Raw genomic sequence first — 27421 nt, 5'->3', positions numbered from 1 at the left:
AAAGAAGACTCAAATTCATGCAGGAGACATGGGGAGAGTTGAAAAGACGATTATTTGAAGTGTTGGGGTTGGTGCATCAACTTTTGTTCTTTGAGAAGGTAATTAAGATTCAAAGAAAACAGCAGAACGCAAATAAATCAAAGCTGTTTGACTGCAACAAAGTATCTCATTACTGCAGTGCCAGTGTGGTGGTTGCTTTACTGATTTCGCTGGTTCTGGTACCGCAGTCTTCTGGGTATCCCCCACCTTGGCCCGAACATTGACGTCGGCCAGCTTATGAACCATACTCTCTGGACCGATGGCTACCACACCAGCAAAAAGTCAAAGGCCGCATGGGTCATTGGGGCGAAGCTTTATTCTTTTCTTTGCTCACTTCATAATTGCAACTTGGTAAAAAGGCATCCGTTGGGGCTTCCCAAATGATGCCGTCGACAGCATAAACGCGTATTCTTCAGAAAGTAGCAATCCATCCTTGAAGGCAATGACTAGAGGCACTCTCTCACGTCCTGACGGCCGCCGTAATCAGGAGGCTTTGTGGCGCTCTCGTGGCCCCAAAAGTATCTATGGTACTCGCTGAACCCCTCTCGGTTTACCGCCGCAAGACATGAAGTCCCCCTCCCGGGGTCGCGGTCGACGACCATTTGCCTTGCCTCGGCACTCTCACAGAAGCTGTCCACCGACATCTGGCACCACGCGAAGAAGAAGCCCTTGCACTTGGCAACGTAGCACTGGTTCCACGTCCCCTCGAGCCCGGAGGCGCCGTACAGGTGGTTGAACACCTCGTGCATGAGCCGGAGCTCCGCGTGGCTGCTCTTCCCGAAGCGGCGGCACGACCAGTTGTCGTACTGCCGCTTCTGCGCCCCGGACGTCACCCGGAAGGCGGGGAGGTCGAGTGCGTTGGGGATGGCGGCGCTTTTGTCGAGGGACGCGATCTTCTTAGATGCCTCCTCGAGGGCCTTCTTCGCGGACTCGATGTCGACGTCGGTCTTGACGATACCCGGCCTCTTCCAGCGGTCCTGGCCGTCGTTCAGGGTCGCATTGTGCGGCTCGTATTCCCGAGTCCTCTTTTCGACGTTGACCCTCGCGGGATCAAAACCGAACTCGTTGGCTTCGAGGATACCCGGCCTCTTTTCGGCATAGTGATCAACCCTGTCGCCGTCGTCGCCCCGTCTCTCGAGCAGGGGGTTGCTGAGGGCCAACGAGGCTGCCCGAAGGAGCAGGAGACAGAGGTATGGGAACATCTGGAACCAAAAGTCAATTCTGGGTCGCCGCCTCCGCCGAAGCTCGGAATACTTGCCATTCTCTAGCCCTGAACCGGGTGGTTAGCCAGCAGGCGTCCTCGACGACTGTCCCTATTCAGCTTAGGAGACGAACAGAAGAGGAAGGCAGAGGGATCCGGAATCGAAGAGCCGACCGGCCTTTATCAAGAAACCTTCGACACTGCAAGGGATGGCTTTGCTGTCGTACGGTAATGCGATAGGATGGACGCAGGCTGCAGCGATGCGCCGTCACAGACAAAGAGACAATATTAATGGAGGCGGGCCACCAGTTTGAATCTGAAGGGTCGATTGCGGATTCAAGTTGCCGCCGAGGCATCTGTAGAGCAAGGAGACTAAGATTCAGTTCGGGGGTTCCATATATCAGAGACCTTGTGAAGCCTCGCAGAGGGGGTCTTGATCAAGGAGATTTGCATTGGTGGTATCTGCCGATATGGTCTCCTCTGTCCGACACGGCTATTTGTCGCCGCTGCTCGCAGGCATAAACAAAAGAGAAAAAGTGAAAAAAGAGCCACCAATCCTTCAGCGCAGCGGCGCTTACATCTATGTTCTAGGTATCATATCCTTATATCGCTTTCTTAAAATCACAAAACTTTATAGAATGTACGTCTGGCCAGCTACTGCCCTCAGTTGTGGGGTATCAGCTCCTCTTCCGCCAACACCAGCGCCTCAGTGCTCGAACTGGCGGGCGACTGCGACGACGCAGGCACAGGCTGGTAAGTCTCTTCGAGGTACACTGCGAAAAAAGTCAGCATGAATCGGTACGACGGGACACTTCACAACTCACCATTGGGCCGCACCATGAAGCTGGCCACCAAGGCCAACATGAACAGGGCCGAGAGGAGCACGAAAATGGCCTGGTCAAACACGCCAACGGTCGCGTAGTACAGCGTGTTAAAGGCAATGGGGCCCAAAACCCTCGAAAGGGCGTGCAGAACACCGATGGCGCCCAGCAGCTGTCCGACTTGGTCCGGGGGCACGTGCTTCGTGATGGCAGCCTGGATCGTGGCGCTGCCGAGTCCGCCAAAGGCCGTGACCATGCCGGACAGCACGAAAACGGATTCGTTTCTCGCAAATATGTAACCCAACGCGCCAGTGACGTCCGACAGCAGGGAGAAGCGGAGAATCCAGCAGTCAACAGTGTCGGCGCCGTTGTTGGCCTCGACAATGGACACGCCCGAAACCCTACGCCGGTAGGCGGCGGGCCTCACGCGGAAGACGTAATTGATGAGCGGGAGGACCACGAGCAGCGCCAGCACACGGACCATAGAGATGGCCGAGATGAAGCGCGAGCTCTCCAAATTGCCCCAGCCCCATGTCTCGGGAGACTCCGAGTACAGGAGGATGACGGTGCCAGCGCTCATGGCCGCTCCCATAAGAATCATATCGGTGAATGACAGGGCAATGAGATTCAGCCGCAGCCTGGACGACGCGCCCTGTCCCGTGGGCCAGAGAACCTTGAGCGGGGCCAACGGGTTTGCGGCCTTGATCTTCGACAACGTTCCTTCCGACGAGGACACCTGCTCCTGGCTATGCTTCTCACGGGCGAGCTGCTGGCGCTTGGCGCTGAGGGACTCGGGGACGACGAAGCCAACGAAGAGGATGAAGAAAACGTGACATCCCAAGGTGAGGTAGAATACTGAGAGGAGGTTGCCGGTCCAGGAGACAAAGTATCCGGTCACGAGCGGGCCGAGAGCCAGACCGGTGAAGAGGCAGGCATGCAGATATCCGATGCGCACGCCGCGTTGAGACGGAGGGGTGCAATCGCTCGTGTACGAGTTGATGAGGACGCTGCCGGCTGTGAAGGAGCCGGTCAGCCCATCGGCAACGGCGCCGAGAAGCAGCCAGTTGTAGTGAAAGGTCCAGGGGAAGTTGGCGCAAATGATGACAATCAACTCGGCCACAACGCCACCGCAGGACGCTAGCGCCAGCATTTTACGACGGCCGTAGCGGTCCGACAGGTGGCCCAGCTTTGGGGCCGTGATTGCAGAGAGAATGCCGGTGATGAGGTTGATGGCCAAGGTAAACATGGACACGCGCTTCTTGACCTCCTTGATGAGGCATTGAGGGTTCTCTGCACCGAGAATTACGGGGGTGTACACGAAGGCCGGATCCAGGACTGTCTGATCGGCGAAATGCCTCTGACAGACCAGGTCGACGATTCTGCGTCGCACATGTTAGCCACCACAGCTACGAGCCCGTCGCCGGCATCACGACGTTGACATACAAGTTCAGTTTGGGCACGAGAGAGCCTCCAAAGGCCAGCGTGAAGAGAGCATAAGGGACGAGAAGCCAGAAGACCTGGCGCGCACAGAGTCAGCACGGAAACATCACAGGAACGGCCCCAAGCCGGAGAGGCCCTACAGATGGTGTCCTCCACCACGGCAAGCCTTCAAAATCCGCATAACCCGGCCATGTGTCTTCGCAGGAGCTGTCGTCGTCGCGAGCGCCTGCGCTCAGCAGCGACGTCGTTTCCGTTGCCCCATTTATGGGCTTGCCGTGGACGTCCCGGTCTACTCGGGTGACGACAATGTCGTCTTTCGGTGCCGACATTCTTGGGCGTTTTTCTTTTTCTTTTTCTTCGCGATATTACTTTCACAACGACCTGGATACCCAATGCCGGGTGCTGAAGACGGCGTGCTTGTCGCAAACGGTCTCGGGTGGCTCTTTGGAGCTTCCGGGCAGTCAGGAGGGGAACGCGCCGTTTCGAGTAAGTGGTGGGATCGTCTTTTTGTAAGCTGGATCGTCGAGCGTTGGAGCTATGTTGTCTCTGAAGCTGCACCGTTGGGGGTGGGCGCGGTAAGATGGACGAAGCGACACTGCCACGATTCCATTCCTGTTGGATTGTATCGGATGCACACAGCCGTAAGACGCCTCTCTTGGAGCGACGGCCGAAAGAGGAACAGAGCGGGGAGGCAGAGGGGATGATACACGGCCAAGGGCTCTCGACCGGCGCAACGAGGGTGGGAATGGGAAAAGAAATAGAAATCCGAGCTACGTCGTGGAGGACCGGGGGGCGCTACCCACACCAAGAGATAAGGCGGGTGTGGGACAGCGGTGGACGCTGATGAACTCGAGCCAAGGGCCCGGGCTACCGAGACAGGGTGTGGGACACATAGTGGGATGACCTAGGATAGGAATGGAATGGGATGGGATGGAATAGGATAGCCCCTTGGGACAAGGATCATGACTTTCACAGCAGAAAGCGGAAGGTCAGAGCTGCCCGCGCCACCGGTTCCTATTGGAGCGGCGTGGGGGAGTTGACGACAGCAGCACCGCTGTCCGGCGTCCGTAACGGCCTAAACATGTTTCGGCTGAGAAGCATTGGACGGCGTGAAGGGCAGCATTGAGATGGGCGGTCCATCATATTTCGGTCATAGATGGCCGTGGGTGTATGTGCGTCGCGTTGGATGGGGTGGGGAGACCCAAGGGATGAGGCAGGTACGGTAGTGATTTGCCTACAAATACGTAAATCCACGTAAAAATAAATAAAAGCGAAAAAGGGAAAAAAAGAAAACAGGGAGTGAGTGAGTGAGTGACGAGGACAAGACGAGACGACCGGACTCTCCCTGCTGCGGGTTGACGAGCAACGCTTCCGCGTGCCCTGCCGGACTTAAGGGCGTCCCCGCGCGTGTGTGTGTGAACCAATCTCGTGGGACAGACGACGCATGAGTTGTCGTGTGCCAGGCATATCCATGACGCAGTTTCGCAGAGATGGGCGATAAGGGGGGGCACACCGGCCACACCCTCGTCCAGCCACAATCCAGATCTGTCAGGGCCGCCCGTTGCTGGAAGGGGGGGGGAAGCCGGCAAACCAATCACGCTGCAACCGAATCTGGAGGCGATTTCTAAGCTTGAGCTACTACCGGTACCTAACCCCCGCGTGCGCGCGCGCGCGGTTGCTCTACATCCACTAGCCCAACACTGCAAACATCGCGTTCGAATCTCCAGCCCAGCCCAAGGTCCGCTCCGCTCGTAATGGCTGCCGGAGTTCAGCATCAGGGTTTCGGGGGAACCATGGACTCTGAGAGTGCCACGTAGTGGCTCCAGCGAGCGACTGCCATCCTAGAACACACTGCCACTCTCCCCTTTCCCACGACGCCTTGACGCCAACACAAACTCTGAACCCCAAAATGGCAAAAGCCCAGCAAAGCATCGAACACGGCGTCGACAAGGCTCGGGGGTCGGCATGTTTCAGCACCGACAGCGGGCCGGTTCCGCGGAACCGCTCTCCTGGGAGACCACGCTGCGGGTTGAAGGCTTGCCCTGTACGGATATCATCTTTTCAACTTCGGTCTCATTTGCTTGGCTGGGCATGCTATCGACCAGTTTCGTCTGATGGCCGCCGTTTTCGTTTTCCGGGTTCCGACTCGTCGGCTCGTCAGAAGACAATCCGAGAGCCAACTGGCCGGAGACCGATTGTCTCCTCCGCAACCCTGCAATCTATCTGCCATCATTCGACGGCATATTCCCTGGCTCCCCGTATGGGTGCGCTGTCTGATGGACCCCTTGCACTCTAATTGCTGGGTGGTGTTGTGCGAACGGTGTTGTGTGCAGCGACAACGTGTCGTGCTCTGCCTATCCGCCACGTTCCAATGTGTCCGCGCCCAACGTCGATCGGGGACGAAAGCATGAGTCGCTCACTTTTGTGAACTCCACCTCGCTGCAGTGACCCGAGTCCACGCCATATTGCAAAGCAAATGCTCAGAGCTCGTCACCAATCGGCCGATAAAGGACTGGTCAGAGTGTTGGCAACATGCAGGGGAACTTCTCCATTGCTGAACAATTTGGACGTGTGCACGCTGCTACGATACCTCGGCAGCGAAATGAGGGGTTGAAGAGTTGACTTTTGGAATGCGGCTGCTCCTGTGATAGTGTAGTCGCTAATTACGGCCAAGCGCAGCGCACCCCTCCACTACTTATCATCATAGTAGACTTCAATCAGTCTTCACGTTGGACCGCTTGAGCAAGGCAGCCAGCCTCACGAAGAGGTTCCAAGCTACCCAAAACTGCAAAACGTGTGCGGTCCAGAAACATTGAATGAACGAAAAAATCCAGTCATCCTTGTATTCCGTATTTTTATGACATATCCATCGTCTATGAGAGAAAGACCGAACGGAATTCGACGCTGAGAAAATAGTGCTTGAATTTTTCTTCCGTCCAACTTGTGACTAGCTTCTTAAACAATGAATTCAGTGGGCTCAAACAAGAGCTATATTAATTTTCTGATCGAAATTAACGATCGGAAATTAACGCCCTCAAGGATAGGTCAGTACTCGAGCCGTAGTCCTCATACCTGCGGGTGCCGATGCTCGCTTTCCTGACCACCATCAAGGTGGCCTCGGTGTGGCTCGGTCAGCTGCATTCCAAGCTCCAGTGCAGAGCCAATCAAAGCACCTTCCTCCCGATGACTAAGCCATACCGCTCTCAGCCTTGTGCGCCTAAATCCTTGACGATTGGTCTTGGCCTCGCATAATAATTTCATCCGCGCAACGCCCTTCGCGACGGGGACCCTCGACAACCACAACCCACACTTCACCCGACTTCATCATCGAGCTCTGCCAAAATGGGTGTCGTCAAGGGAGGTGTTTGGACCAACATTGAGGATGAAATCCTCAAGGCCTCCGTGTCCAAGTACGGCTTGAACCAGTGGGCGCGTGTTTCGTCGCTGCTCGCGCGCAAGACCCCCAAGCAATGCAAGGCAAGATGGAGCGAGTGGCTGGACCCGAGCATCAAAAAGACCGAATGGAGCAAAGAGGAGGATGAAAAGCTTCTGCACCTTGCCAAGCTCATGCCGACGCAATGGCGCACCATCGCACCCGCAGTCGGCCGAACCGCAAACCAATGCCTCGAACGATACCAGAAGCTCCTCGACGAGGCCGAGGCGAGAGAATCCAGCCAGTTTGGTCTCACCGGCCCCGAAGGTGGCGAGACGCAAGCGCCCAGCGCCGACGATGTCAGGAGATTACGCCCCGGCGAGGTCGACCCAGACCCGGAAAGCAAGCCTGCTCGGCCCGACACGATCGACCTCGACGAAGACGAAAAGGAGATGTTGAGCGAGGCTCGAGCGCGTCTGGCAAATACGCAAGGAAAGAAGGCGAAGAGAAAGGCGAGAGAACGTCAGCAAGAGGAATCGCGCCGTTTGGCCGCGCTGCAGAAGCGGCGCGAGCTTAAGACGGCCGGCATCAACATTAAGGTCGTCACTCGCAAGAAGGGCCAGATGGACTACAATGCCGATATTCCGTTCGAAAAGAAGGCAGCGCCGGGTTTCTACGACACCGCGGAAGAGCAAGTTCGCAACGAGCACCAGCGCGAGGCATTCGATCCGAGAAAACAACAACTCGCAAGCAAGCGCAAGGGCGATGGCGACGATGACGGGGAGAACAAGAGAAGGAAGAAGGAGAAGGATGCGCCATCTGCGTCATTCCAGGCCGCTGTCAAGGCTGGCCAGATGCAAAAGATCCGAGAGGCTGAGCAGAGCAGCAAGAGAAGAGCGCTGAACCTGCCAGCTCCTCAGGTGAGCGAGGGCGAGCTGGAGGAGATCGTCAAGATGGGCATGATGGGCGAGAGAGCGAGCATGATGGCCCGCGAGAGCGACAACGATGCGACGCGTGGTTTAGTCAGCGAATACTCGACCCTTAATAGCAACGCCCCTATCCGAACACCGCGGGCTCCAGCGCAAGAAGACCATATTGCCAACGAGATCCGGAACATTAGGGCTCTGACAAACACACAATCATCTCTACTGGGTGGCGAAAACACGCCTTTGCACGAAGGATCCGAATCGACTGGATTCGACGGCGTTGCCCCTCGCAAGCATGTCGTCGCAACGCCGAACCCCCTGGCAACTCCTATGCATGCGAATGGTGTTGGACAAACACCCGCGCGTGTCGGACAGACCCCGATGAGAACACCCCGAGACAGCTTCGCCTTGAACTCCGAGGACGGCCAGTCCCTGGTATCATCGACGCCTCGTGATATTAAGATGCGGGAGTTGGCGCTACGTGGTCAACTTAAGCAAGGCCTGGCATCTTTGCCCAAGCCCAAGGATACCGAGTGGGAGCTTGAGCTTCCCGAAGACCAAAGGGAGGCTGCCGCAAACGAAGACTTGTTGATGGAAGATGCCGGCGAGAGGGACCGTCGGGAACGCGAGTTCAGAGCGGCACAGGAAGCTCTGGAGAGGCAACGGCGGACACAAGTCATGCAGAAAAACCTGCCCCGGCCCATTAAAGTGGACGTGTCCGCCATACTTTCAAAGGCCGGCAATGCCCAGGACGATCCTCACTCACTCATCGCTAGGGAGGCCGCTGCTCTGGTCGCCAACGATGCAATCAAATACCCTTTACCCGGCTCAACAGTCAGCGGAATTGCTCCTTACCTGGAAACCATCAGCGATGATGATCTAGCCGAGGCACGCCTCCAGATCCTGTCAGAGACGAAACCAAAGCCTCCCGCAGCTGAGATCCAAGCATCCTTTGAGGGTCGAAGCAAGAACTCCTTGCTCCTCGGCTTGGGATGCTATGGCGACGATGAAGAGGAAGAGGAGACCGCCATGAAGGACTCATTCGATGTATGATGCAGCTCCCGAACCCTGTCTTTTGGAACAAAATTGCTAACATTGTCACAGGCCGTTCAAGATTCCATTGCAACCACCGCCGAGCAGGGCATCAAGCTGGAGAAGAAACTGGGACTGCATCTGGGTGGATACCAGAAGCGACAGAAGATGCTGAAAGATAAGATTGGCGCGGCCGCCGAAGCGCTGGAAAAGGCAAACAACGCCCTGAGCGGGTTCAAAACGCTCGCCATCTCGGAAGAGGTTGCGATCCAGCGACGGCTGGGCGCGTTGAGAGACGAAGTTGGATTTGTCAGCACGAGAGAACGCGAGGCGCAGGAGCTATACCGGAAGACAAAGGACGAACTTAATGCGCTGCGGGCCAACGGGGTAAATGGTCACTACTAGGGAGTGTATACTATCATGGGCGGGAAAAGGAGGCTACGATGCCGGGCATGGCAAATTGAAGTTGTATGATCTGATCCCAAGATGCTTCGCTGATGCAATACTTGACGCTATATACGAGAACCCAACAGCCTTGTTTTGTTTTACTCACCGCACCAAGGGCATTCAATACCAAGCCTTGTCCGGATTTACTTTCGCGAACCCAGTCTGGGCAGCTTGATCGGAACCAGCAGGCAGACCGACACAAATGCTATCACGGTGCAGCACACGAAGGTGACCCGCAGCGCCGCCTCGTAGCTCATGACGACCTGCTCGCGGTACATCTCGGGCAGCTTGACGACCGACTCGACGCTCTCCCTAACCTTGCGGATCACCTCGTCCTTGTCCGGCCCCTGGACATACTCGTCGAGGTACCCGACCAGGGCGTTCTGCACGACCAGGCTGCTGCTCGCGACGCCGAGCACCATGCCCAGCGAGCGCCAGAGGATGAGGGTGCTCGTGACGACGGCCTGCTCGCGCTGCTCGCTCGCCACCAGCACGGCCATGAAGGAGCCGGGGAACTGGAAGCCCTGGCCGATGGAGGAGGGCACGAGGCAGAGGAGGTAGACCCACGAGGGCCAGCCGCGGCGCATCGCGGCCAGGGCGACGGTGCCGACGAAGAGGCCGACGGCGCCGGTGACGACGGGCCACTTCAGGCGGCGGGTGTAGGTGATGAGGAACCCCGTCGCGGCGCCGAAGAAGGAGGAGACGATGGAGGGGAGGACGAGGCGGAGGCCGGAGGAGGTCGCCGTTGTTAGGAGGACGGCCTGGAAGAAGAGGGGGCTGTTTGTCAAAGTGTTAGAAGAAACGGGGTCGTAGATGCGCCGGCGGTTTTGTAGAAATTGAAAAAAAAAAATTTGAAAAAGGAGAGAAGTTGTCAATCAAGTCCAGCGGGAGATTTACGAGACTTACATGTTGAAGAGGATTGCGTTGCTGAGGAGAGCCGCCAGGAAGTTTGAGAAGATGAGGTTCGCACGCGGGGATTGGCGGACGAGATAGAGAGGCATGATGGGGCGGGAGACGTAGGACTCGACCCAGAGGAAGAGGGGGAAGCAGACGCCGAAGATGACGAGGGATGCGACGACAATCGGGTGCGACCCTGGGCTCTAGTTAGTTTACCGATCCCGAGAAGGGAGTGGGGGAGTTGGACGGTCTCCCAAGCACGTCGGGTGTTGACTTACACGGCAGAATGTTTCCTCCCAGGCTCTACAAAAGTCGGGAATTGTTAGATCTTGGACCAAACCCGGTGGTTGCGCGGACACGACGTGTCCCGCCCGCCGAGCAGGGAGTGGGGGAGAAAACTTACAAGGCCGAGAACGAAAAAGGTGATGGCGGTCGTCAGGAGCAGCGAGCCCTTGAAGTCGAACGCCTTGAGGGCCTCGACAAAGGTTTCCCGCTTGCCCGTCAGGCCGAGGTCGCCGGGGACGGCGATGATGGCGATGATGCAGCAGAGGACCAGGGGAGGGACCTGGATGCCGAACTCCCATCGCCAGCCGAGGTGGTCGGCCATGGCGCCGCCCAGGGCCGCGCCGAGGGCGGAGCCGACGCCGTAAATCATGTTGATGTAGGATTGGTACGCGCCGCGGTTTCTGGACCACCATTGTCAGCTTCTCGCCGTCACCTAGGAACCGCTTGCCCTCGTCTGCATGGAACTTCAGGAGATGCCAGTGGTTACACGGCAAAAACAAAAAAAAGGGGGGGGGGCAAAGACGACTCACTCAATCGGTACCAAATCGCTGACAATAATACTGCCCATCGTCATCATCCCGCCCGCGCCAAGGCCGCATGCCGCTCTCGCGAGAATGAAGCTCGTCATGCTCCCCGCAAGCGAACACCACAGCGTCGCAAACGCGAAGATGACCATCGTGGCGACATACGGCGGCTTGCGCCCAATGCTGTCGGACAGTCTCCCCAGCAAGGGCTGGAAGGCGGACGAGGTCAGCAGAAACGCCGTGGACAGCCAGGACGCGCTGTGGGAGGCGTGGAAGTAGGAGGTGATGACCGGGTGCGAGGACGCCATGATGGTGCCGTCGAAGCAGGCGATGAAGTAGGTCAGCAGGATCTCGGCGAAGATAAACCAGAAGCGCGAGCGGGAGATGCCGTTGAGGAAGGGCGTCGAGGCGGCGCTGCTTACGGAGGCGGCGTCATCGTCGTCGTCGGACTCGGCGGCGACGGCCCCGGGCTCGCGGTCGGAAGCGCTCGCGAGTGAGGGCCGGCGGCTCTTGGAGGCGGTGCTGTAACGCCGGGGTCCGCGGAGGAGGGGATTCACGCTTGACTCGGGCTCGAGGAACGGGCCTGATGTGGGGAGGGATCTGGAGAGGAGGAGGTCAAACTCGTTGGGTGGGATGGTGTCTTCGCTCTCGCCTGGCGATGTGATAGAAAGAGGGGTTGAGGGTTCATCCGACGACAGCAAGGGCGTGCGCTCGTCCGTTCTTGACGGTTGGCCGCGGCCGTTTGACGACGACGCCGGGGGCGCCATTGTCTAATTGGAGTGGTATTCACGACGGGACGGCTTCTGGGCGGAAAGCTTTGCCATGAATCAGTTTTCGACGGTGCTGGAGTATGAGGCCGGGGGGATCGAGAAAGCTTACGCAAAGGAACGGCTTAGACTCGTAAAACCGCAAAGGTTACTTGTGATGCAAATGCTGGCACCCAAATCGGGTCTGCAGGTCTCAATTGGTCCTTCTAACACTTGAACTCAAAACCTTTCTTCTCAAAGGGAATCAAAGGTCGATGACATGGGCCAAACAAATGCCATGAGTCAAGTTGATGGTAATGGGGGAAAAGAGTCTGCATTCAGACGGACGCGCGCCTTTTTCTGGTCGACCCTGGTTCGGCGGCGGGTTCCATCGAGCCTACTTTTTTTTCCCTTTGAGTCGACGGCCGGCCGGTTTACTGTTCCTTGTTCCAGGGATTTACAATGCATAAAATACATGGTCCGTCCCAGCCCCAGCCACCGCGGTAAAGCTGCGTCTCTTCCTCTCTCTCCCCGGCCGGTCGCGGCCCGGCCTGCCTGGCAAGACGCGGATACGGGTCTGGTGACCCCCCCAGCCCAGGCAGCACCGGCGCCCATATGCATACCATACCACCCTACGGGCGCGGTACGTGGGTGACAAGACTCGTCATAAGCGAAGGCCGCGGTCTTTGAAAGTCTTGATTACGCCGTCTCAAAATTTTTACGACGGCCCCAATCACGCAATAGCGGATATGCAAAGGCGGCAGCAGCGCCGTGGACGGCGTGTGAGCCAGCTCTCGGCTTGAGTCCGGGTAAAACATCCCACTTCCCCAGCTCCGCTCCCGCTGCAGAGCCCAGTCGTTGTGGCGGTGGGCCGAACGCGTTGGTCCATGCGCCCACTGGAAGGCGCGGGGGAGCGGTCAATCTTGACTTTGGTTCCGGGATCCGTTCCGTTTCCCGGGCGTGGGAGTTGATCCTAACCCTGGGCAACTGCAATGACTCTCCTTAATGAACATGGATTGTTTGACGGCAGGAAAAACAAGGACGCTGTTAAAACCTGCTGTTCATAGAAAGCACTGTTTTCTGATGTTGGTTTTGTGGTTGTATTGGGCGCAGTGATGATATCTGTGGGGGGTCTTCATATCAAGACTGTGCAATCACCGCTATTGTCTGACAGCTATACTGACACTTACAGTTAGCTGTAACAATGTCCTCGAAAGTTATCTGTCCCGCACTATCTTGTAATTGTGAAGTTTTTGGATGACAATGTTGAAACTGTATAAATTACATTGTGCAACGAAACCAAGACTCTAAGCATAACCGAACTAAGAAACTGCCGAGGGAAGACAATGCCAGTGTTACATCAGAACTAGGTGCTAATAGTATGAAATCCCCTACAAGTAACTCTATCTTCGCATTCAGTCCTGCCCTCGATTCTTGGGGGCGATGGCTTGGCAACCCCGAAGCCGAAGCCGAGCGACAAGCCGAAGCCGGTCTGTTGGACGGGTCTCGAATCTCGTCGGAGGTCACTACTTTCAGTACATTTCTTTCGGAACAACCTGGATTTGGTGGAATAATTCGCGCGCTGTATAATTGAATGGGGTGGTGCGCAATGCAAAAATGTGTGGCCGGCTTGAAGCGGCTTTGACAACCCACTGCTATCGGCTATGTAGCCAGTCAACCTTGCGTCCGAAGAATATTACATACGACCAGTAAAAGATAGTCTAAGAGAACATGTGGCATATGACTGGATTTAAACCAACTGTAATGGTTGCGCCATTCCTTCCTTCAGTACGCATAGCCGTGTCATCCGGAACACACATGCTTACCCTGCCGTGCATAATGTTACACATAGAGGAGGGGGAGTTTGGCCAAACTGCGAAGGCGATATAGAAGTATTTTAAAGATCATGTATATAAGTAATGGAGGTATTTAGCTAAACTCGGAAGGTCAAGATAGCGCGTCTTGTACTGGGGTGTGAACTTATGATTATACCTTGATTATCACGGCAGATGCAAGGGAGGTAGTAGTTCTCTTCAGGAAATCAAAGCCTGAATACGTGACGTCCGAACCATTTCATAAGAAGCCAGCTTACGGTTCACTGGTCATACCACGTTACAGGAACGTAGAGGATGGCGGTGCAATCTTTAAAGTGGTTGGTGATAATCTGGTACTTTCTACCCGTCTCATTATTAACAGGAAAGTTGGGTTGGGTGCAGGTTGAAGGCTTAATGTTCTCAAATTACTTCTTAAGGGCTGTATATTCATCGTTAGTGGAACGTCATTCATCAATCAATACTTGATGCTACTTTCGATAAATTGGTTCATCCATCATTGAAGCAGAGTATCTCCACAGACACCATTTACATTATGCTTCATTCCGGTCTCATGTACAGTTATATGACTGATTGATGCTATTTTATAGATTCTAGTGAAACCAAGCCGAATCACCGTTGTTTAGTCGCCTTAGTTAAGTCCGCCCAAATGCCGTCAGACAACCTCAGTCAACTCTGAGTCCATGGTCATTAAGATGACAATATATGAGTATGCCAGAAATGCTGTTGGAGGCGATATCAGGACTCATGAACTCGTAACGCCTTGCTATTCTCGAGGGAGCAGAGTGTATGTACGACCGTGTGGCAGACGCTTCCACGCTTCTCCAAGTCGAATTAAATTGCATGTTATTATTATAGCATATATCTCACCGACAGTAAGAAGCTCCACGACAATATTCAATCTCTACAGATATGGTAAAAGGGTGGAGGGGGGCATGGCAAGCTGACTATTCATCAAAACCTTAGCAGCAGAGGGAGTTAACTACAAAGTGAAGATTGAATATTAAGAAACTATTTAGCCAAAAAGCAAATTGAGGGCTCGCTCATAACCTGTTCAATTTTTTCAAAAATGCCTACTAGTACCAATTTTCATTCAAGACACCTCTTGTAAAGTCAGTATCATTATCTGTTAATATTGTATTGGGACAGGACTAGCTAGGGTGGCTGCATCAACACCGCCGTAGGCATTGCAGGCCACTTCCGTGAGAGTATGCACAACCGTGCCTGCCCATGCAAAGTTAGCTGTTCTTTCCCTTGTAATAAGTAGTAGATTTGACCAGCACCAGGAGAGGCAGGAGGGTCATTGGAAGAACAGAAGACACAGAGTATTCATGGTTGTTTCCTATACCAAATGCAGTGCCAGTAATGGAATCAACAAACCTCACGCCCTCAATATTCCACTAACCAACAAGTGAGAACAATAAGCTTTTGGACTTCTCTGGGTTCCTGAATACAAGGTGTAGGAACTAAGGTTTAGTCAACTTTAACCCTAAATATCTTGCTTCGACGATTCCATGTTAGTCTGATATTTTAGAATACTGGTAGACTTTGAATGCTGCTTATTATATGTAGCCTAAACTTTGTTCCCGCATTCGAGAAATAGCCTCTCTACGCTCGTGTAATCGTTAAATCAACGACATCCTACTTCTGATGCATACAGGATTGCATAGAAGAATACTAACCGGCTACCTAAAGATTCTACTGCTCATCTTCAGACTCGTACTCATATATAGAGACAGGATACTGTTCCGGTCCTCCTGCCTTTTCGATTAACTCCTTATTAAGCATGCGTATATACTTCTTGTCATGATTGTCTTCGGCGCCGTATTCTGTCCAAACATCGTCGTGGTTCTCCCATGGCCTATTGTTGTGTTCAAAGCGGGGGTGGTCACTGAAGTAGGTGAGTTGGTCTGCGCGGAAGAGTTCAAGATCTGGGCACCTCGTCCGCAGACGAATGAACACGTCTTCCCAGTTCCCACCACCCTCGTAGATTTTGACATCGTCCAGATTCACACGTCGAGCCGCCGGGGGTATCTTTGATTTCGGAACGATCGACAATAGCTTCAGAATTGATGAAACATTCGTGTAGACTCGATGGAGCGAGACGTCTCGCAAGCCCCTGTGGCCTGGGGTCGGATTCCACTCGAGCCTATCCAACTCGAGATAATGCGTCGCTTCGATGGCGAGCGATTCGAGGTTCCGGCACGACGATACGAAAGCCCAGAGAGCGCCCTGATGCTCTCGATTGGGGTGGGCAACCTGTACGTTGCTCGGAGCATGTCCAGAACCCAGTATACTCGTGGCGGTGCCATCGCCGTTCTCTTCTTCCGTTCTAGTATATTCTGGGCTTCCGCTCGGACCGGTTTCGTCCATAATAACCAGCCGCAACTTCTTCAGACGGTCTCGGGTATCCTGTGACAGGCCGTTGGCCAAATGACCGACATGCCACGTACTGGGAACTACGAGGCTGAGATTCATCAGGTTTTGGAATGCTGGACTTCTCAAGCCATACAGAATGGTAGCCATGGCCTCTTCCACACCCTGCATGTCGTAGCACTGAGCTTTGAAATCGTGGTTACTCCCGGCACTCGGGAAGGTAACGCTAAACCCCTCAATGCTCGTGAGTTGGTCAAAGAGATGGCGTAGCAGGGTGTGCTCCTCGTTTTTGTCATAGTGCAGCTCGTAATTCGTCCGGGTTGAATATATATCAACCGGCCTAACTTGATCAACGTATGTGTTCAGAATGATGTCATCATCATCAACGCCTAGGCCAGAAAGTCTGCATGCATTGTGAGTAGACAATTGTCTTGGGTGACATCTTGAGTCAGGGGGAGTTGGGTCCTTAATCTTACGCATTATCGTAGGAGTACATCCGGTCAAAGGTTCTGAGGTCGTCCATGGCGTCAATATTCAGGTTCCTGATCAATCTGCTTGGGCCGCCATCCTGACCGTCGCAACATTCCACGGCTCGTTCAAAAGTCTGTTTATTGTCGAAGTGAATATTCCACCACAAATGTTTATGGAGCAGCCTGGACACGGCGAAATTCCATTGACGTGATATCAATCGCAGATTCAATAAACTTTCGATATCGTATAAGCATGATCGAGAGAATGCGGTCTCGTAAGTCTTGTGGCTGCCTCTACACACTCTGTCAATTGCGGCATGACGAGCGGAGAGAGCAGTAAAGCCCTCCCACTCGTACAAGGAACGCATGTGCTGGATCTCTTCCAGCGTCTCTTGCACAACATATTTGGCGGCAATCTTACCCGGTCATAGGATCAGTAAACAGCGTCGAGATGTTGCGATGGACTGAACGTACCTGGTCAACGATTTCCGAAGGAAGCTCCATGTTTTCTTGGAAATGATTGACAAGAAAGTTGAGGGCGGTTAGCTAATGCTTTGGGGCTGACGGTGAGGTTCCTTGCTGGATTTCATGCGTATAGGCAACAGTTGGATCACTAACTTTAGTGGATCATGGGCTTTGGCAGCCTAGAAGGTGGGTCAGCTGATCGATCCAAGGAAGCCTGTCAATACTGTTTGGCCTCACCGTCAGAAGCGATTTTTAGCGAGGCGGAAACCATTTCTTATTGGCTTGTCCGGAAAGGCATGTATGACAATGGTCACGGTCTAGAGTGCGAATGCACACGCTGGATATGAGCCTGAAGTCATACTGCCTGTCACTTGAGCACGAAGACCTAGAAAACGAAAGAGTGCAACTTCTTTGGAAGATGGGCTTGCGCTTTTCCGCCAAACATTCTTACTCTTCAACTGAAGACTACAGATACTGGTGCTAATGCCAGCGTGCATTCTTCAACTAGGCCAAAATACATGCTGGATAAATATTTGCATTTCAATGGCACAATGAAGAACATTGAAACAATCAAGATTGAAAACATATGATACACTTTCTGTGTATATTGAAGGTTGTGACGATGGAAACCGCAGCTTCGCGGATAGCTCCCCGACCCGACAACCCCCACTCTCCGAACTCGACTCATCCTGCTCATCGACCGTGTGGGCGCAGTACTTTTGCCAAATTTCATAAGATTTCTGCAAGCCTTTCTAAGAGGCTCTTTTAATCGTTGCGAACTCAAGATTGCAGCCGTAGAGTTATGTTTGTACGGGCAGTTCCGGTGCCTAGACCGAGTCCATCAATATCTTCCGTCATGGAATGGTGGCAGAGATGGGGCTTGCTGCGCGGGCTGTAGCTAACGACCGGAAATTGTGCCAACGGTAAATCCGTATTACTTATGGGCCCAAGCGGTGATTGAAGATCAGCGGATAACTTGGGAAGTACAGATAGAGCCTCTCAGTTATCAATGCCATCAGACCACTGATGAGCTTGGCATCAACAGCCTGCTGGGTTGGGTGTTCGGATCTACCGGAGTAGTCCGTCTACCGGAAAGGCTGATGACAAGGAGGCGAATTCATTTTATTTCCACGAGTCATGCCAAAACACGATGATTCCATATTGTTGCCTTTGGAAGCATTGATTTTGTACGGAAGCAAAATTGAATTGCCGAGAATTCCATGGTCGAAATTTATACTACTTGCCATGAACAACATAATGAGGCAAAACTGCCCGGTTATATGGACTAACCAAGTCCTCAACCGCAGCACTGAGCACTTAGATAAACAGGAGGTGCTTCAGAATAGAGTTCGTGCACAGACTAGCACTCTATTTAACTATCATAGTACCTGAATCAAGCGGGTCAGCACGGACTAGTCGCACGTATATTGTCAGCCAATGTTGGCTATTCCAAGCTGCTCAGAGCTGCTGTATTTATTCCTCTTGATTTCCGGGCCACCCAACGACGGATTTTGCTACGAAGCATCGCTCTCCAGTCGTTATCAAGTATCCCGGAACACTTCAACCCATAATTCTGAAAGATGAAGGCAGCCGCTCTTCTCGTCGTCTTCTGCAGCAGTTTGGCTTCTGCTTCCCTCGCCAGGGTTATCTGCCAAGATCCTCCTAACTCGTGGGGGGTATGTCAACCTACGTTTTGTGCCTGGTGCTGATTAGCTAATGATGTGTTCAGAAGAGCAACTGCAACGGTGATGATAATTGGTTGTGCGGTCAATCATGTGGCCAAGTAAGTTCATGAAATCATCGCTATTTATGCCGACAGGGCTAACTCGGCGCAGTGCATGGATGAGAATGACCGCCATGGTTATGCCGGCTACTGGTAAGTGGTCATATTCCAACAGTGTTCCATCAATCGCTAATATGTGGGGTGTAGGCGGGCCTCGGATAACAAGTGCGACTGCTACTGCTGGTAGAAGTCAGTCTGTGCCGTGTCCATCATGCTGGCTTTAAAAATTCATAGCTTTCCGAATGAGAAACTGGCGACATATGTGACAGTTAATGCCCAATTCTACTTCTTGTACATATTATTACCGGGAGGTACATAATATAGAATGATAGATGTCACATTCTCCAGGCTCACTCCATGAGCCTACTTATTTCTGGGTCGATTTCCATATCTATTCGCAGTTCTGCATATACCAGGGATTATGACAAGACTTCAACGACAGACCAAAAACTTGATTCGATGTAGTGTTTGAATCTTCGCCAATAATGGTTCGCGCGACGTTCATACCAAACATTGAGTGGACAGGCGAACTAGGCAACATGATTTACATGAAAAGGAATGGAACCGCTCGTGTACAGATAATAGATGCTATAAGTGTGACAAAATACCCAATCATATGCCTTGATCCCATATGAACATTGTTAGGAAGCGGCCGAGAGGTGAATTATGGGAACGGGTCTCAATAGCTTAGTACCCGTATCTGTGTACACTATGGCACCCTAGCACTAGGCACCGAAGATAGACTTTTCATCCAAGCTTGTAAACGTTCAAAATAGCCTTAAAAGAATCCATAATTTTAGGAGTTATTTTAGAGAGTTTATTAACAAACAAAATCCTCTCAAGGCTACGAGACTACCTAATCCTGTAGTCCCCCTAAATGCTGAGCTTCGATCTAGTACCTACGGATACATAAAGTATGGAGTTAATTATGGAGCATTGCATAAGTCGACCAATCCGGACAAGCTACGTCATTTGCTTAGTCAGCGGGACAGTTACCCGCGGCCCCGACCATCGCCAAGTTTTACTGCTTTGCATCTCACCCGAAAGGACTTCTTCGCCGGCAATGGGACGATGAGAAGCAGCAAACAATGACGCGGCGTCGCGATGACGACACCATACCCTACGACCCATACACAGGCGTACTACCCGTTCTTCCGCCAGATGCACAACTGCCGGACAAGAATCCGCGCAGTAACGCGGCGACCGCCGCGTCGGCCGCCGGCGTGCGCGCCTTGAGTGCCCAGGCCATCGCTTTCTACTTTCGTGCCCCGGTCAAGGCCTTCTTCCGTACCCGCGTCGACTACCTCGCCTATGCGCGCAGCGTGCACCAAGCCCAGATCCAGCTACTCGCCCAGGCTGCTGCGAAAGAGCCTTCGTCCAGGCTAACGGCAACATTTAACCAGGCATGGTTCTATCTGCGAGGCACCACGCCCGGTGTGCTTACCTCCGCGGTGCAGCAGCATGGATGGAGTGTGCTGCCGAACCAAGTACTACCGCCACTCATTGCAAATGTAGGTGTTGGAGCTGTATTATACACCAGCTACCTTCAAATCCTCGGCACCTTGCATGAGGAAAGCGCACAGGCGAGAAAGACAGTTTACCCGCCGCCGCATCCCACACAAACGTTCACTGCAGGCCTGCTCGCCGGAAGCCTTCAGAGTTTTGTCGCAGCCCCTTTAGACGCAATCCAGGCAAGGTATGATCATAGCGATCTTATTACTAGCGAAGGCGGGAAACCGAGAAGCATGTGGGCTTTCAGCGCTGAGAAGCTGAGGGCGATCGGTTTGCGCGGCATCTTCGCGGGATGGGGCCTGTCCCTTATGAAGGACAGTTTCGGCGCTGCAATATTCTTCAGCGTATTCGAGTACGTGAAAGCCCAGGGGTACTACCGTTTCGTCTCCTGGTATTATGGTGGACTGGAAGAGCATATTGTCGACTTCCTCGCTCAAAAACGGCCGTTAAACAAGGACACGTCTCATCAAGATACAAACCAACCCCTGATCATCCGGCCTCATTACGCCATCGAACCCCTCTTTCTCCTACTCGGAGGGCTGAGCGCCTCGTTTGCTCAACAGATTGTCCTTCATCCTTTGACGCACGTGCAAGTCGAGCACTGGGATCGTCTTGAAGGACTGGACGCCAAAGCAGCCAAGTTCAAAGAACTCAGAGGTGCAAACCTAAACCAACCAAGAGATGGATGGAGGATGTTTAGGGCTTACTACCGAGCTTACAAAGAGACATGGACGGAATGTTGTGGCGAGGCTGCAAAGGAAGGACTGGGCATAAGGCGGTGGCTGTGGCGCGGTTTCTGGTGGAACACAATCCGTCAGGTTCCCAGCACGAGTGCCGGATTGATTATTTTTGAGTTGGTTCGACGCAAGTATGGTCTGGGCAGCGAAGAGGTTCGCATCGAAGGGGACGGGTACGATATCCTGTTAAACTAGAGCATTTGGTGGGCATGTTGGCGTTGGGAGATGAGGTCATAATTCTCGCCTCTGAAGCATTTGTATAGTTTAGATCAAGAGACTTTCTTCCCTTTTGAATGGTGCATTCGTTACAGCGCATATCTTTAAAGATATCCCGGATTTGCTCCTGAGCACCCCTCTTCATCTACATTTCGGGTCAAAATTGTGAACCCTGCAATTATGCTTACAAAAATTGCATATTTGGGTTTTATGTAAGAAACCTATCAGGTCAGCACTCTTAAAGTGTTGGATGTCACATGTAGATATCACAGGAGGGTTGCATTTTCACGTTCGGAACTTCGGGCTGTGGAGACAAAGAGATTGATTTGATGAGCAAATATGACGTCGGGGTATTGATGACATACACCTGATGGGGATCTCGTACCACAAAACAATGACCCCTCATTATTTCTCAACACAATCGTCTCTTGATATGCATTGACATACTGCCAGAACAGAGTCAGTAAACATGGCTGGCATACCCGAGTCAGACAGCGTCGTGCGCGTTAAGCTGATTGATACTACAACTGCCATGGTTGGCGAGGCCGAGGCCTTCGTTAAGCCTGTTGTCAACGTCTTTTCGTCTAAGTCAACCAGGCTTGGCATAGGACACGTGATGGAACACGTGACCGCGGTGTATATAGACAGATACACGCCAGAACCCATGGGGGGGGGGTTCAACCTTGAAGATATCACTTTGCTCATACCTAGCTTTCACTTTGCTGCTTGTGTTGTTTGGTCCTTTCTGCTCTGTTTGCCTGATTTACGTTGGACCTCTATTCGCGACATCTCACGATCCCTCCGGGATCGATCCCGTCCCCACGACAGTCTTACCCCTTCTAGCAGATCCGGAACGGCTGCCAGAAAGACTGTGACAAGTGGTAGCACGACCTCTTACGACACCAGGAATTTTCTTTTCGTGACCAGTCACGAGAAGGACCCTAATTCCAACCGACCTCGACATACATATCCCATGTTCATCACACCAGGGCACATCAAAGAGTGCCGCAGGTTTACAGCCTGGCGACGGGCGAATCCACGAGATCCGCGCGTACAGGAACTTGATCAATTTTTCCTTGAGGACGCCCAACGACTGTGTACACTAGATTGGGACTCAGCCTCTCGACCAATATACACAGAGGAAGAGTGGGAGAACGGATTCCAACTCCCAGCAGGATACAACAGCGACTCATGGGCAGCAACGTCAACAATACGTGCGGTGATCAGACTCGTACGAGCAGCGCGGAAAGATCCTCTTCTCAACGCGCAACTTCACGAACACGCACCACTGCCAGCCCTCAGTCGCACAAACTCGCAGACCTCCCACGCAGAAGAACAGACAACACCCCCAGGACCGCAACAGACACGGGAACCACTCCCACCCCGAAAACCGCCCCCTATTCCACCGGACGAAGTGGCCACGGTAATCCCGATGACTGCGCTCCAGAACCCCCAGTCGGAGGCATCCTCCTCGAAAGGAAAGGAACCCGTGAGACCCCCTCGAACGAGTCAAGGAGATCACGCTGTCCCCACAGCCCAACCTCCCGATTCATCTGAGGGATATCACAAACAACCGCTTCAACAGCAAGGGCCTTATAACACACCCCCAGGACTACTCCCAGGACTTCCAGGGCAATATCCGATGACAACCCAGGCCCAATGGGAACACAAGCCATACCCTCAGCAAGGTTTTCAGCAACCCCCACTAGGTCCACATCAATACCAGGGACAAGCCTATGTGCCAAACATGGCACACCAGAATTTCAACCCTCCACCCGGGATGTATCCCAACATCTACGGGCAATATCCCCCAGCACAACCCCCTATACCCAACAGCACACCGCCACTCCAGCACCAAGCGGGACCAGCCAGTGTACCTTCAGATGGGACAGTCAGGCAAAATCCACCGCCATATCCGACGGCGCCCACACAGGCACAACAAAACACCCCGCCCCACTCCCAGCAATACACAGGTCACACGCCGTACAACCCGCAATACCAGGGGATAAACACATACCCCACAGCCATTCCAAACCAGCAAGCCAACCAGGACATGGCGATCCACTCTTTTGTCCGAGCACTCACAGAAGCCCTGAGAACGACCCCAGCTCTGAGGACATCAACCACGCCCCACCAACCACATATGATGGTAAACCCGGCCATTGGTTACTTCTACCCGGATGCTGACACAAGACGACACGGAACTGACCCCATATTTACCGACAATGGGGTGACAGTACACCGAGAAGTCGAAACTTGGACACAAGGTGTTGACCCATACACGGCAGACCTAGGCGAGGCCTACCAGCTATGCAGCAACATACACCTCTATCTCCGAGGTGCTGCCCGCAACTGGTGGGACTTCCAGCTGCTAGACTCAGAGAAGAACAACCTGAGGGCTAAAGGATGGGCTGCAATTCGGGAACGAATCCGACTTCGGTTTGGACCTTCGCTAGCAGACGCAGAAAAGTGGTTCCAGGAACATCACTTCACAATGGCTATGATACACAGTGACAGGGACCTACGGTCATTTGCTCAGGACTGTTTCAAATACGCAAGGGCATGGGGAGACTTACAGCCACGTCAGTGGTTAACCCGGTTCTACCGAAACCTCGCCCCCATATTCCGACAATTCCTCCATGAGCCAACGGCAACAGACACCATTGACTCCTTCCTCACGCTGGCAGAGGAACGCCGGAAGGCTATCCGGGAAGCCCACTTGGCGGCCCCCACCAGATCCGCGTTCGTCAGCACGGAGGAAAGTGAAGATCACCACACCACGACTTCTTCAGAGGAAGCGTACTGGGGCGCTAGACAAGACCAGGACCGGCGCGCCGGAAGCTACCCCCGTAGCGGGGATCGACCACGTGAAAGGTGGAACGACAACCGTAACGCTGAACGGCAACCAAACGGAGTCAACACGCAGCGGATACGGGATGATAACGCTGGATACCGCACCCAACACGGAAACGTAGGGACGGAACGGCGACCCCAGGACAACCGGTATGACAAACCACAGCGACGGTACCAGCCATGGCAGGACAGACGCCCGTTCCACCAGAACGACCGGGGCAATGGCCGCAGATACGCGTCATACCGCCGAAGGAATGGGTACGACATGGATCGCGCCCAGGTCGTGTGGGAAGACGATGAGGACCGAGACGAACGCATTGATGAACTCGTTGACGAAGGCTACACACTCGATATGATAGGGGGAGATCCCGAGAACGACGACGAGCATAACCTAGTAGATTCAACTGTCAATTGGACGGACAAACCAAAAACTGATGCCCAACGAAACAAACCCACACCACAACCGGGGATATCAGCACCAGACGACATACCTCTATGGACTGACATAGAGGATTACCTGCGAGGCGCGGAGGGAGACACTGAAGCCACATTGGCTACAGACAGCACTCACATCCCACCCGAGATCACTCTCGGAAACTCCGCCAACTTCACAATCTCAGAAGGACAGATTCTTGAAGCCCCGGTGCGACCCGACCCCAAGAGGCAACGCCGCCGACGAACACATCTCCGAATTAACGCGCGGGCGGACCCTGACGGCGAAGACCACTCTGTCTGTATTGATACAGGAGCATCCACGATTCTCGCGGACAGGCAGTGGGTGTCCCGATTCGCCAAAAAAGCTTGGATCCGTCCGACAGAGCCACGAGCGATGAAAGCAGTCAACTCCTCGTTTGAAGTCAACGAGGTGGCCACGTTCGACTTCTACCTCCCAGGGATCATCCGCGATACCAACGTGATGGCTCACATCACAATCACCGCCGGATTGGTTGATGGCCTAGGAGCTAAACTTCTCCTTGGGACACCATTCTGCGACGACCACGGCGTCGTAGTGGACTTCAACAAGAAGTTAGTCACACTCCGCTCGGCCCAGGGGATAAACATACCAGCAACCATTGAGTCCCGCTTCCCAGTGACCCGCAGAGTCACAGCCGCAGCGAACTTGACAATACCGGCAGGGGCAGTCCACTTGGTCCCAGTGGACTTCATCCCACTCCCCGCAAAGGAAGCAACCGATGGTACACCTGCCGCATATACGTTCCACGCCACCCACGAGTTCCTTCTCGAAGCAATAGTGGACCATCACACACCACGGCGTATGCCTATTTTCAACACCTCAGGCCGGCCAATACACGTACGCCAGGGCGTAAAGCTGGGAAGATTGGTCCCATACAGCGGGAAAGAGGTGGCCCAGCTGATTGATGAAGATGATCTGGACGAGATAGCTGCCATGGAATGCGTGAACTTCACGGATATACCCGAGAACATCATGACTGCCATCCACCAGCCGGAGCAGCCAACAGATCGACCACCGGCATATCGGGAGCCACCGTCATACGGCATATCAAAGCCACGCACGTACCCAACGAAGAAAAGCAAGCTGGGCGTGGAAATATGCGCTGACGACGAGGATTTCGCCCTACAGCTCCTGGAGTTAATCGACCAGAACGACATATACAAGGATCGCGGGATAATTCCCATGCCGGATGAGGATAGGATGCGCATCAACTTACTAGACGGATGGCAGAACCAGAAGCAGAACATCAAGCCATTCCCACTTGGCCTGGAAGACCGGAGATTCCTCGATGAGGACATGGACAAACGCCATGCAGCCGGGAAAGCCGGGTGGATGATGCAGCCAGCGGCAATCGCCTGTCCCCTGTTCATCGTGTGGAAATTCAAGGAGGACGGGACCAAACACAAGGGCCGGGTAGTTAGTGACATGCGCCCCCTCAATAGGTGGGCAATCCCAGACGTATACCCACTCCCTGACCAGGAGGATATTATGGGAGCACTGCGCGGAAAGAAACGAATCTCGATGTTCGATGCATCTGGGTTCTTCCACCAACTTGGCGTGTACTCAAAACACAGGGACAGGATGGTAATGATAAGTCCCAGGGGACTTGAGTACTCCAACGTGGTCCTGATGGGATTTAAGAACGCTCCAGCTTATGCCCAGCGGTTCATGGATAGACTGTTCCATGAACACCGCCACTTTGTCAAGGCATATATCGACGATATCGTGATCTTCAGCGACTCCGAGGAGCAACACCTTCAGCACCTGGAGGTAGTCCTGCGAATATTGGATGAGAACCGGATCCATATTGGCGCTTCAAAATCGTTTATTGGGTTCCCATCCGTGCAATTGCTTGGATACGTCGTGGATGGAGATGGAATCCGGAAAACAGATGACCGTATAGCTGCATTCCGGAAACTGGAGTTCCCGCGAAATCTCAAGGCACTCGAGATGTATCTCGGAATGTCAGGGTGGTTACGCCACGGGATACCCTGGCATGACGTGATAACTGCGCCACTTCAGCAACGGAAAACCAACATGCAGGCACAGATGCGGGAGAAAGGCGACTTACCCAAGGAACTATCCCGAGCGACGCGGGCAGCTCGCTTCGCTAAGGCCAAGTTTGAGCCAACAGAATCAGAGCTTGAGGCATGGCGGGCCCTGCAGAACCAACTTTGCGACCAAACCGTGAGACATCACCACGACCCTGAGAAACCCCTCTTTTTCAAAGTCGACGCTTGTCTTAATGGGTTCGGCCTTATGGTGTTCCAGCTGGATGAGGAATGGGATGGCGCAAAGATCCCTGGCAGGGATATCGCGCAGAAACACGTTAGACCCATACTTTTCCTGTCACGGACCACCACAACAGCGGAAAAACGTTTCGGCGCCACTGAGGCAGAGGTGGCGGCTGTGGTCTGGGCTGTAAAGAAACTCAGGAAATTAGTCCAGTCAAACAGAAACGAGGTGAACATCCTTACCGACCATGCGGCGACGGTCGGGATTGTCACCCATACCTCGTTGAGGACCATGGACCTCAATAAGGCAAACCTTAAACTGGCAAATGCAGCGAACTACCTCTCGCAGTTCAGGCTGAAAATCTTCCATGTCCCGGGAAAGCTTAACGTGGTCCCAGACGCGCTGAGCAGACTGGCCACGACGCGCCCGGACATCTCGGCTAGGTTCCCACACCAGGATGAACTGGCAGATATCAATGACGAAGACGACGTGGATGAACCCGAGACAGCACACCTAGCCACCACAGCAGGCATGCCATCAGGAACGGTGACTGCAACGTTCACCCATATTCCGGAAGAACTCACACGTAAGATTGTAACAGGATACCAAGGTGACAAACGGCTACGCAACCTGCGCGCCATAGTCCAAAAGATGGAAGCAAGTAACATCCCCTACATCTCCCCGCAGGAAGCAAGGAAGTTAGCGGAACAGCCGAGACGCAAAAAACCGAGATCGC

At 53.6% G+C, this 27421-nt stretch overlaps 7 protein-coding genes across 7 annotated transcripts; 3 read left to right on the top strand and 4 right to left on the bottom strand.

The window, feature by feature from the left end:
• Positions 1-485: 485 nt before the first annotated feature.
• Positions 486-1241, bottom strand: EsH8_VIII_000477 (uncharacterized protein; the record flags this gene model as incomplete). The annotated part of the gene is made up of 1 exon (XM_083269519.1): positions 486-1241. The coding sequence occupies one exon, from the start codon at positions 1239-1241 to the stop codon at positions 486-488; it is 756 nt and encodes a 251-aa protein (XP_083129287.1).
• A 662-nt stretch (positions 1242-1903) lies between these two features.
• Positions 1904-3830, bottom strand: EsH8_VIII_000476 (major facilitator superfamily domain-containing protein; the record flags this gene model as incomplete). Its single annotated transcript, XM_083269518.1, has 4 exons — positions 1904-2013; positions 2065-3440; positions 3505-3578; positions 3642-3830. 4 exons carry the CDS (start codon positions 3828-3830, stop codon positions 1904-1906), a joined length of 1749 nt encoding a protein of 582 aa, XP_083129286.1.
• A 3013-nt stretch (positions 3831-6843) lies between these two features.
• Positions 6844-9237, top strand: EsH8_VIII_000475 (pre-mRNA splicing factor component-domain-containing protein; the record flags this gene model as incomplete). Its single annotated transcript, XM_083269517.1, has 2 exons — positions 6844-8847; positions 8905-9237. The coding sequence occupies 2 exons, from the start codon at positions 6844-6846 to the stop codon at positions 9235-9237; spliced, it is 2337 nt and encodes a 778-aa protein (XP_083129285.1).
• Positions 9238-9422: 185 nt separating this feature from the next.
• EsH8_VIII_000474 (major facilitator superfamily-domain-containing protein) lies at positions 9423-11752 on the bottom strand (the record flags this gene model as incomplete). Its single annotated transcript, XM_083269516.1, has 5 exons — positions 9423-10056; positions 10186-10372; positions 10455-10479; positions 10580-10862; positions 10992-11752. 5 exons carry the CDS (start codon positions 11750-11752, stop codon positions 9423-9425), a joined length of 1890 nt encoding a protein of 629 aa, XP_083129284.1.
• Positions 11753-15261: 3509 nt separating this feature from the next.
• EsH8_VIII_000473 (uncharacterized protein) lies at positions 15262-16913 on the bottom strand (the record flags this gene model as incomplete). Its single annotated transcript, XM_083269515.1, has 3 exons — positions 15262-16342; positions 16416-16825; positions 16884-16913. The coding sequence occupies 3 exons, from the start codon at positions 16911-16913 to the stop codon at positions 15262-15264; spliced, it is 1521 nt and encodes a 506-aa protein (XP_083129283.1).
• Positions 16914-18454: 1541 nt separating this feature from the next.
• On the top strand, positions 18455-18844 carry EsH8_VIII_000472 (uncharacterized protein; the record flags this gene model as incomplete). Its single annotated transcript, XM_083269514.1, has 4 exons — positions 18455-18550; positions 18604-18657; positions 18710-18750; positions 18805-18844. 4 exons carry the CDS (start codon positions 18455-18457, stop codon positions 18842-18844), a joined length of 231 nt encoding a protein of 76 aa, XP_083129282.1.
• A 901-nt stretch (positions 18845-19745) lies between these two features.
• Positions 19746-21101, top strand: EsH8_VIII_000471 (mitochondrial carrier domain-containing protein; the record flags this gene model as incomplete). Its single annotated transcript, XM_083269513.1, has 1 exon — positions 19746-21101. One exon carries the CDS (start codon positions 19746-19748, stop codon positions 21099-21101), a length of 1356 nt encoding a protein of 451 aa, XP_083129281.1.
• Between the last annotated feature and the right edge of the window lie 6320 nt (positions 21102-27421).

This window comes from Colletotrichum jinshuiense, chromosome 8 (assembly GCF_051148585.1).
Source record: "Colletotrichum jinshuiense chromosome 8, complete sequence".
Classification (NCBI taxonomy): Eukaryota; Fungi; Ascomycota; class Sordariomycetes; order Glomerellales; family Glomerellaceae; genus Colletotrichum; species Colletotrichum jinshuiense.
This window is presented reverse-complemented; position numbering and strand designations above follow the sequence as displayed.